At 42.4% G+C, this 10615-nt stretch overlaps 3 protein-coding genes across 4 annotated transcripts in view; 1 reads left to right on the plus strand and 2 right to left on the minus strand.

Annotated features, from left to right (window-relative positions):
- Positions 1-10615, minus strand: part of klf9 (Kruppel like factor 9) — a 130571-nt gene that overhangs the window by 3836 nt on the left and 116120 nt on the right. The gene's annotated exons all lie outside the window — the stretch shown is intronic.
- On the plus strand, positions 1460-4821 carry fam151b (family with sequence similarity 151 member B). Of its 2 annotated transcripts, none has more exons than XM_076269633.1 (6): positions 1460-1680; positions 2128-2253; positions 2643-2802; positions 2915-3132; positions 3431-3566; positions 4292-4821. In XM_076269633.1, exons 2-6 carry the CDS (start codon positions 2133-2135, stop codon positions 4440-4442), a joined length of 786 nt encoding a protein of 261 aa, XP_076125748.1. In that variant the 5' UTR covers positions 1460-1680; positions 2128-2132; the 3' UTR covers positions 4443-4821. The 2 variants fall into 2 exon arrangements, with proteins under 2 accessions (XP_076125748.1, XP_076125747.1); XM_076269632.1 differs by lacking the exon at positions 1460-1680 and adding an exon at positions 1769-1999.
- On the minus strand, positions 5745-7953 carry ankrd34bb (ankyrin repeat domain 34Bb). The gene is made up of 2 exons (XM_076270217.1): positions 7613-7953; positions 5745-7322 (listed from the first exon to the last, which is right to left on the minus strand). Exons 1-2 carry the CDS (start codon positions 7816-7818, stop codon positions 5795-5797), a joined length of 1734 nt encoding a protein of 577 aa, XP_076126332.1. The 5' UTR covers positions 7819-7953; the 3' UTR covers positions 5745-5794.

Genomic DNA, 10615 nt, shown 5'->3' on the forward strand with positions numbered 1-10615 from the left:
GTGGTAAAATTAATCAAATTTAGCAATATAGTGGACATCACACCCCTCTGACACTAGATTAGGCCAATATCTGAGGTCAGAGCAGGCCCCATATGCTCCTCAGGTTTATATGTGATGGGATCATGGATAGGTGCCCTGTGTTCCCCAGGTCAAGCATTGTATGTTTCCAGGGTCCTCCAGCTTTACAAAGCACATAATAGGTACCCGATCGGTGAGCATAGGTTCCAGGATACACACTGGGAACATAGGGCCTTATGAATAAAAGGCCTTTAGAGCATAGGGACCAGGTAACATAGGTTCACTTAATTTAGTGACCTTAACATTACCACTGACCAAAGGAGACCAATTGCTGGTTCAATGGAAAGGCAATTAATGTCATTGGAAGTATGGCAGACTTGCAGGACAATCTGTTGTGTAATTAATTAATTAAATAAATAATGAATTATAAAATTAAATAATACAATAATAAACAAACAAACAGACAGACAACTAACATCACTTTTTGTAACATTTGTGGTTGCTGTTGTATTGTAGAGTGGTGTTGTTTACACTATATACATACTAGTGTGATATAATGCCTTTTCTATGTAAAAATCGGCACACTTATATATATTATATATATATTATATAATATAATAGAGAATTGCAGAGGCAATGTTGAGTATTGTATTGTGATACAAAATTAAAAGTAAAGAACATACCTGGGACAATGTCCCCTTATCATCTCTGACTAGAATTTATTGAAAATTAGATGATTGCACAATGAAATGTGTGAAAATCCCTAAAATCGGACTATGTTTTTTCCCAACGGTCACAATAGTGACCAAGCATAAAAGACTCCTTTTCACCCACTTTTTCAGGAAAATTTGAAAAAATAGTAATTGATTACTTCAAAGGGTTACTCAAGACACATGATTTTGATATATTCAAGTCTGGGGAAAATTTGGGATTAAACGGGTTAATAGCCCTCTGTCAGCCAATCAGAAAAGAGTATTTCTTGTCTCTTGTGGATGCTTTTCAATAATATGCGTTGTATTTTCTTTTAAAAGTTGGTAGGCCTATACCATGATTATTGTGTGGGTATTTTTGTATTTTCTAATTAATTAGGCCTCTAGATACATTTTTCACATCAGCATTTTGTATTTTACTTTGTTACATTTTATGAGCCAATATTTGTAGCTTGTAACAAAATAGTTTTTGGTGTCCACCTCTAAAGCATACCTGTCAACACTCCCGTTTTTCCCGGGTTTCTCCCGTATTTCAAGGTCATCTCCCAGCACCCTCCCGTTTTGTTATTTCTCCCGGAAAGCTCCCGTAATTTGCATGGCCATCAAACTTCATTTTAAAATCATTGATCCATTCAGGTTGCCAGATTGTGTATGAAATACACGCTACACATACACGATCACTTCGTTTCAATTTAAACTGTTTTGTCATAGGCTAAAACCTGGCAACCCAAATAAGGAAGCGGGTGCCGACTGCGCAGCCTGAGTCTCGTCGTAAGCAAGCGGGCTAGTTGAATGGCCTACTCCAGAACTAGCTGTTGTGAAATTGTTGGGAATTTAATTGATTAACACATCACATAAACTGTTATTGAGTGTTGTTGATACACTGAACTTGTGCCCTCGGAACCAAATCTGACAGCAAGCAACTTTGGAGTTTTGGAAGTAGACTCTAAAGGTAAGTAGCCTAGACATGAGAGCCAATATTGTAGGAGCCAATCACTTAGGCCTATATAACTACAACTCCCACAATGCAATATTGAGGAAGTGCGCAAGTGGCATTCTGCGAGCGCAAATTGTAAACAGGATCCTGGCTGGATTTGTTTTGATATATGAATAGCCTATATTAAACATATGGCCTCAGAATTAAATGAGGACCGTCCTAAGGCCACGTCGATTGCTAATATTTCCGTTCATTCTCTTCGTCGGTGGGACAATATGGATTACCTTGCATTTAAAAAGTGACGATTTGCTGTTAACCACTGCTGCTGCCACAGGTGACACCTATCTCGAAGCTTTGAGCTTACATTTGCAAATGTTACACGTTAGCTCACCAAGTAGCCTAAGCATAGCCTACTGGTTTTCAGTAGGCCTATGCAAAATAACGCAATTGGTTTCTTTTCAGGAGCAATGAGCGACCACACACTTGACTACTTTCTGAAGAAGGGTCAGATAGAAGAGAAGGACGCGGCGGTAATTCAGTGGTACCATGCAGCCAACAGCAGGTCCAAATTCAACGAGGCGCTCAAAAGTGAGACCCTTGTCAAAATCTTAATTCTGACCATTTATTTGGTATGTATTACGCTATTGTTGCATAGTTTGTTGGCTACTGTAGGTTGTGGTCATTCCCTCTATGTTTCTACATGCATGTTTTATATCATAGGCGTATCATATTTCTTTATTGCTTAACCTGTCCGATATTAACTTCACATCAGCTATGGTGAGATGAGGAGATGCTGAGTATGAAGTTAATACTGGACAGGTTAAGCAATGAAGAAATATGTCTGATATATCTCCTGGTCAGTTACCAAAGGTCTGAAGATACCGACTGATTATATTATATTTTCAGGATTCCATTGGTGAGTGAGCCAGAGTCCATGTGCTAATAATGTTACTTACTACCTCTGTTTTCAACCAAAGGCTCCGCTCATATGATTGAAGCTGACATTCTTCTCAGAGGACTGGACCCCATAGAGCCAATCATGGCCCACCCCCCTGAGAACGATAGTGACATCACCCTACAAGAGTGGTTAAAGGAGGGGACGGCATCAGGCAAAGGACTAAAGCTTGACTTCAAAAGGTTAAGACAATACATGCATAGCCTACTGGTTTTCTAATTACATTTGTCATGAACATTGGACGTTGTTGAGAGTACCCCACCTTTGTTCTAACCACACGTCTTCACCCCACAGTTTACAGGCTGTTGCGCCCTCCATGGTTCTTTTGGAACAAGTCCGTCATGAGCTCCAAGCTCCTGTGTGGATCAATGCTGACATTCTTCCTGGCCCTGGGGGCAAAGCTACCCCGTTGGAACCTCAGGCCTTCCTGGATGCTCTGGGTGTGGGTGCACGGAACGCCGTCCTCTCTCTGGGCTGGACAACCGGATGGAGCCCTAACACTGATAACCCTGGTGAGCTGGTGATGTGAACTTATTTACATGGCGAAACTACAAACAAATAAGTAGCTTTGTGGTCCAGGATGGATGGCCCGAAGAAAATGTTGGAAAAGGCAGAATGTAGCCAACTGTATCACCAAGAGACACCAGTTAACATGTTTACACATTTTTATCAATGCCAGCTGTGGAGGTGTTAGCGTTTACAAGCCTTTGCATGCCATTTAGGTAGTTAGCTCGGTACTCATTTACCCTCAAGAAATGTTTCATTTCTATGGGATATATTACATTCATTACTCTTTGTTGGGGTTTGTAGGATACAGTTGGGAGATGGTGAAGAAAATGGACAATGTGTGCAAACCCCTTGTACAGCCTGTCACCTTTCCTGTCCGAGCTTCCCTAATGCCCCAGTCCTTCAGACCACTGCAGTGGCTCCTGCAACAATCTGACCGGTAAGTCTGCCTTTGTTATCATATGACATTGCCACTCAGTAGATAATACTAGCAGACTTGAGGGACAAGACAGATGCAACATGATAGTTTGTCCAATATTGATAGTTTATTATTCCATCAGTGGATTGAAATGTTAAAACACCCATTGAACCCGTCTGTTAAAAAGAATCATATTGCAGAAGCAATATCACAACATCACAGTGCTATGAAATAATATGATTATTTGAAGGAGCCTCAAGTAATTCTATTTCTCAAGTCAGAGTTAGAAGAGGTAACATGGTTGCCATAGAATACTAATTTGATTAGAATAGCAAATGTGCAGGGAGTTAATGAGAAAACAGAAGTGTTTGATAGAAATCCTTTTGCTGATTGCTGGAAAGCTCCACCGGCGCAGACAGTGGGGCCCGTGACAGATTTAATCCCCTCCCCTCCTCAAGACTGTCAGCTCCTCTCGTCCTCCTCAAATTGCTTTCTGTCTGTGATGATGCACATTAATCATCAAAACATCACCAAACTTTAGGAAACATTACCAAACAAAACAAAAGTGCAATCTTTATCAGGATGTTTTCTTTTATTTATATGGCACAGAGCCCATGTCAGAGACCAAAGTGTACACTTTTTGGAACCCCCTGTGTGTGTGTGTGTGTGTGTGTGTGTGTGGGTGGGCGAGTGGGTGTACATGTGGATTATTTTTATTCAGATTTTTTTCTTTTTTTTCTTTTCAGGTACAGTCTGACTGTATGGACGAGCCTGAGTGACACGTTGGTTGTGGAGGATCTGTTACCTTACAGGCAGAACATCAGCAAAAGCAGAGTCTATTATGACCTCCTAGATTCACAGATAGCACAGTTAATGGCACTGCCAGGGTTTTCCTAAGGCATCATTTATGCCTAATCATTCATATATGTTATTATTTTATAATAATTTTGTGCCAGTATTTCTGTATCCTTCAACAATAGAAAGGTATCTGTTTTGTAAGAGTCAGTTGAATTTTATTTGGTTAAGGGTAACACAATGTCTTTTTTGAAAGCTTTACTTGAAGATTGTCGCTACAACACTTTTATATACTCTGTATATAAAATTCCATTGTCTTACAGTAAGTCATCACTGAAAACAAACATTTAAACACGGACTGCTTGATGTTTTTATTCAGTCCTTTGTTAAACTTAACACAGTTATGTGGTCAATATGTTTCAGGATTGTTTCTATTTCCTACGGTTTTGTATAGTCACATAATAAAATAACTTCATATCAATTGCTCATGCAGTTGCAGTGGATGGTAAATGGTTTAATTTATGTTATAGTTCAGGTAAGATATACAAAATATATATTCCAGAATGGTTTATCCTTGATTTTGCATGGGAAAAAATAGAATATAAATATTTAGTAATTGGAATATACAGAACAATGTAGCTACAAAGACAGGATTAAAATAGTTGATGTTCTGAAACCTCATAGCCACAGTACTTTACATAACCATACATACCACCAGCTAAATAATACAACACTAAGCATTACTATTTGCTGCACAGAAATTGCATCCAAAGCATGTGTGTTACTTGAACAAGGGCATCATACTTTTTCCCAAATGTTTGGCATTTCGTCGATTTTTTTTTTTTTTTGTCTTTCTCTTAGGCTGGAGGTACCATTCTTTATTACAAGCTCAGTTTTTGCAACAAAACCTAGTCTGGACTCTGGACATAAAGAGGCTGGCATCAATACTGTGATTGAATTACATTTTCTGACGCAAAGTGGATGAATTCAAAATGTACTGTTTTTACCAGATAGTAATGAGTCATTCAAGATCTTTGAAGCATGATGATCCATGATGAGTCCAACTTGAACTCGAATTGAAGAGTTTGGTTCCAAAACATTATAGCCACTATTTTAATGAATTTTCAGAAATATATTTTTACATTTTGTTATCCAAGCAATTTCAGTAGAAATGTAATTAGGTATTGTTATTTGATGTATCTTTACTCAATCAAAACAACATAAACTGCAATTTGATTGATATTACCTGAAATACACAATTAAATAGCATGACTTTTTAATGTTTTTATAGATATAGCGTTTTGGATCCAAACTCTTCAATTCTTAATTCAGTATTTCTATACACTTTTATCTCTTTTTTTAACATCCTCCTTCTTTTCAAATCAGAACAGTGACAATCGCATCTGTGCAAGAGGACATAGTGGTTATTTTCCATAGTTTATATATATTTTATCTCACTGGCCAAAGATCTCTTCAAAGTTTACCAGCTGCTTGATCTGCTCTGTCTGCATGGAGTGGCGTCTCAGCAGGGTCTTCTTGGCCTTCGCATCTCGGGGTAGATTCGGGGCGAAGGGCAGGAATGGTTTGGGTGCCGGTGCAGCTCCAGGGGGGGCGATCGGAACCCCAGTGGCCGCAAGTTTGCATCCGCTCACTGGTCCGCCAGAGAGAGCGGCCGTGGCAGAGTTGACCTTGATGTCGGGGATGGGTGCGTGTGGGTTGAGCGGGGGCAGGTACCCGGGCCGCGTTTGGGCGATGTGGTCCAGCAGAAGTGCCCCGGAGCCCCTGCGCTCCAGCATCCCGCCGGCCGCAGCTCTCCTCTGGGGAAGGCCCTCCAACGACTCCCTGGACCCCGACAGGGTGGACGAGCGGCTAGGGACAAGCTTGCGCTTCTCGGACGCCGACACTGCTGACCCCGCCCGCTCCTCGGAGGTCTGGCTGCTGAACTGGGGCAGCTGGGAGTCGGAGCTGTAGTGGTCCATCCCGATGTTCCGCCGGCGAACAACATTCCTCAAGCTGGACACGGCGAGGTTGGGGAGGCAGTCCGGGACGTCTCTGTCCACGGGAACGGCTTCCACTGCGCCCCCTTCCCGACCGAGGTTGTGGTGCGATGAGAAATGTTGGAGAGACGACGCGCTGTCGTAAGACATCTTCCTACTCAGCAGGGCCCTGGCTCCACCACCCTGGTCCTTATCGCTCCTGTTGCCGTGCTCCAGGGCCCGCAGCAGACCGCTGCCGTCCTTCACGTCGATGCTCTGATGGCGGGAGGCGGCCAGAGTCCTCCTGGAGTAAGGGAGGCCGTTCATTTGAAAGGTCAGCTCCTCCTCGGGCGTGATGTCCTGGAGCTCCTCGGTCAGGGAAGCACCTTTGCTCTGCTGGAGCAGCAGAGACGGAGGGATCTTCAGCCACGGCTCTGAGTGAAGCCTCTGGAGGTGCAGGAGCTTGGCCACTCCCGGGGCTTGCATGGTGCTCGAGGTGTGGGTGTGCGTCGGTGAGCCGGGCTGCGACGTGCCCGCGCTAGCAGCGGAGATCAGGCCTTGAGAGTCCCTCTGTCCAAGTCGCTGACACTCAGGCAGGGCAGTGCACAAGGGGTGAGGTGGAGTGCAGAGCTGAATTTCAGACGGTGACATGCATGAGGCAGGGGTGCAGTGCAAGCGGTCTTCTAGGTCCGGTGGTGGCGGGACGTTCAGGTACTGTTTGGTCATTTGTCGACCAGACGGCAACTTGTCTGTGGTGATGATGATGACTTCCTTGCCCTTGGCTTTGCAGGCGTCCAGCAGCACCCTCAGGGCGTCCTTGTCCCCAGAGTTCACAGCGTAGACCAGGGCGGACGAGCCAGAGTGGTCCTCCAGGCTGGGGTCGGCTCCGCTGGACAGCAGCAAGGACAACACCTCCATGCCTGCCCGCTCCATGCAAGCGTGCATCAGAGCTGTCTTTCCACTCTTGTCCTGAATGTTTGGGTCTGCATCACTCTCAAGCAAGTATCTGAGAGGAGTATGGGTGTCAAGTTATCAAGATGGAGGGACATACCAAGAGAGATGTTCAAGTTTATAACTCATAATGAAGTAGATGATGTACACAACACTAATGTGCACCATATTCACATACAAAATGATAAAACAGATTTAAATAGCTGAAGTACCATATGCAGAAAATAAACAGCAGGAGGTAGATGACCTTGCCAAGTAGACTGTATGCTCTCAGAAAGCACATCTGGTGAGTGCATTCATTTAGGGGAATGAATCTACTGTAGTTGACAACAAGGTTAGACTCACTTCACCATCTTGGCCTTGGGCACACTTTGTGCATCAGAGTGAGGGGTCCTGCAGGCCACCATGAGTGGAGTCTCGCCTCGCTCATTGCTCTCGTTGATGTAGGCCCCGCCCTCGAGCAGGAGTCGTGTAAGCCTCAGACGGCTCAGGTACACAGCCTTCAGCAGAGAGTTCCCGTCTGTGCGCACTTCCGTTGGCGAGTCGTCCATGTCTGGTTGTGGAGACTGGTCGGGGCTCAGTGAATCATGGGAGATTTGGAAGCTGATGAAAGCCACCTGCCAGAAAAGGAGTTGTTTCAATGCTGTCAGTTAGTTTTGGTTAGGCATCAATTCTTTCCAAATGTATATAGTATGTATATAGTAGTATGTATGCCAATAAAAAAAAATTGTCTTCAATTCTCTTGTGCGAAATAATGTGGGTTGCATGGATATGACTGTATCTTATATTGATTCGCATAGTCTTGAATTCCTACACTAAAGTCTGAAATGATTTCCAAGACAAACCTGCTTACTGTCATGTCCCTTAGTGACGGTACCTCTGCAGAAGTCCATTGTCTGAGTGGCCTTGTACTCTTGTTACACAATGCCCCTCTATAGACTACAGACTGTTATATTATAGTGGGTAGAGACTGTGGTTCTTTGTGTTTGTGTGTGTGTGTGTGTGTCAAGTTTCTTAACACATATTTGAGAGAAAACATTGATGCTGAGGTAATATGTGTGGGAGGATGAATAGTCTGGCGCCCTTCACTGAGCAGAGAGTGGTAAACGCAAAAGCTGTGCTGACGCTCTCGCAGAGCAAGGACAGCAGAAAGCGACAAAGTGACAAAGGAGAGCTGAGCTTTCAGCAGGGCCTGAAGAAAAACATACGTCAGCCCTCCAGGGACATCCTATTCATGTGCTTTAAATGATACTGAATGTGCTCCCCAATGATTGATTAATGCTAATCAGGGCACATACCTGCATACAAAATGATATACTAACAGTTTTTTATTTGTTTTTTTGTTGCTGTTATTTTTGTGGTTGTTGTTGCTGTTGTAGTTGTTGTGAATAATACCATTAAATGATGCACTTTACCAAATATGCATACTCCTTAGATTGAGAAAACTATTTTTATGAAGAACATCTTTCTCAACTACTCATTTCTCAGCTAATACTCTATAGCTCTGTCGTTATATATATCGTTATCTCTTCCTCACAAATCCAGGCTGTATTTTTTAAACCAATAGAAAAGAGGGAATGGGGAGTAAAGATGCAGAAGACTCTGCGTGTCCTGATTGGTTTGCGCCCCAGTAGTGATCTCATGTGGGCGGACCTGAGCACTCCCCAGGATGGCCTTTAAAGCTCCAGTGTGCGCTTTGGGGGCCCTGCCCTGGTCTGCAGTCGACCTTAGAACAGAGAGAATCCTTAATGTCTGCCATCTCCCACCCAAATAGAAGAGCATGATTGAAACCGAAGGCCATACAGTTCAGGCCAATGATTGTTGCCAGGGTAGCACTAGAGAGGAACGCCAAACAAAGCACTTAGCACCTGGATGCATGTGTGCGATTCACAACGGATAACATGCAGAATGAGTACTGAGCATATTTAACCACCCCTTCACCCCAAACATTATGCCAATATTCTGCATACAGTATTAGCTGACTTCTTGTCATACTCCAGTGATAAAGAAATATTTATTAACATAACTAATGCTGGTAAAAGCATATGCTTTTTTTAGACAGAATCTGTTTGCCCTTACTAAAAGTATGCACTGTATTCAAACATTAGTTGGCTAAAAGTGTTCTGATCCACCACTCAATAATGTACAATAATGACTAAATAGGATTCTGTGTAGCAACTGGGATGTAGGGAGAGTATCGGAGAGGGGAGATCTTGTTCCACAAGATATGTGTATGTGTGTTCTTTCATGTGAAGCACATAGTTTAATATTGGGAGCAGGGATGTAGTGGAGGCTACAAAACCTCTGAAATTTCAGAAATAGTTTATCCACCTCTCAAAAGAGTTTTAACCTTTTAACCTTTAGAAAATCACACTGTTTTATCCACATTCACAATATGTACACTCATCAACAACCATTTAATACCACTATTGTTATAAACATTGAACAGTGACCTCCACCATCATCAAACATGTTCTGAATGCCTTTTTAAAAAATCTGATACCGCATGGTGCAATGCACCTTACTGTGTTCACAGGATTCATAGTTTACCCACCTCTTATTTTACCACTACATCCCTGATTGGGTAAAACATTATTTGTGTTGTGAGCATGTATTTGAGGATAACACAATTTACTGCAAAATGTTTAATACTACATGCTTCACAAAACACAACCAGACCAGTAAGAGGAAAATTAAATACATCTTAAACAAGATATTGGAGTATCTCCAAGGATTAAATCACAGAATGGATATGGATGATACTGAAGCTGAATTTGAAAGCTTTCATGCCAAAATATTCTGTATTTGGACATGCAAGATAGTGTAATTTAAAATGAATTAATTAATCCAAATCTTTTCCAAAATGTTCAAGTGAGTAAAGCTTACTTATTAGAGAATAACACACTGAAAACACTGATAAAGAAAGAAATCTGTCTGAAGGACAAAAGACAGAAAATGCCTCCCAATGCATAGACAGAAAATGCATCTCAATATCAAACTGTGAACCGACCATTGCATTTTAAAAGACAGATATAAACTAACCTGGAAATGCTGCTTAATTCCTCTTCATGCTTCAAGAGCTCTTCTTCCCTGTCTGAATTCATTCAAGGAGCAGATTAATCCATTGCATTCGAACTCCTAAATAAGCCTTCCAGAGAAAGGAATTGCTATGAAAATCTAGAATAACCATACAGACGTGTTGAGGCCCTGAGATGAATTGTGTTGGACCGAGAGCAAGGCAGGCGGCAAGAGGGAGAGTGAGTCAGAACGAGCAATGAGAGAGAGAGAGAGAGATGAAGAGAAGAGAACAGGTGTTTGAGCTCTCAGGTTTGAGAAAAATAGAGAGGG

Source organism: Alosa pseudoharengus, unplaced genomic scaffold, assembly GCF_046254945.1.
Source record: "Alosa pseudoharengus isolate Yale_2024_CS ecotype anadromous, Long Island Sound unplaced genomic scaffold, YU_APseudo_1.1 YU_APseudo_1.1_scf_6, whole genome shotgun sequence".
Taxonomy (NCBI): Eukaryota; Metazoa; Chordata; class Actinopteri; order Clupeiformes; family Clupeidae; genus Alosa; species Alosa pseudoharengus.

Excerpts from the sequence above, each read along its gene's own strand:
- fam151b (XM_076269632.1), top strand. The coding sequence starts at position 1,873 with ATGAGGACCGTCCTAAGGCCACGTCGATTGCTAATATTTCCGTTCATT. Across the intron at positions 2,000-2,127 it reads AACCACTGCTGCTGCCACAG|GAGCAATGAGCGACCACACA; the intron begins GTGACACCTATC and ends GTTTCTTTTCAG. Across the intron at positions 3,567-4,291 it reads CTCCTGCAACAATCTGACCG|GTACAGTCTGACTGTATGGA; the intron begins GTAAGTCTGCCT and ends TTTTCTTTTCAG.
- ankrd34bb (XM_076270217.1), bottom strand. The coding sequence starts at position 7,818 with ATGGACGACTCGCCAACGGAAGTGCGCACAGACGGGAACTCTCTGCTG. Across the intron at positions 7,323-7,612 it reads CCCAAGGCCAAGATGGTGAA|ATACTTGCTTGAGAGTGATG; the intron begins GTGAGTCTAACC and ends TACTCCTCTCAG.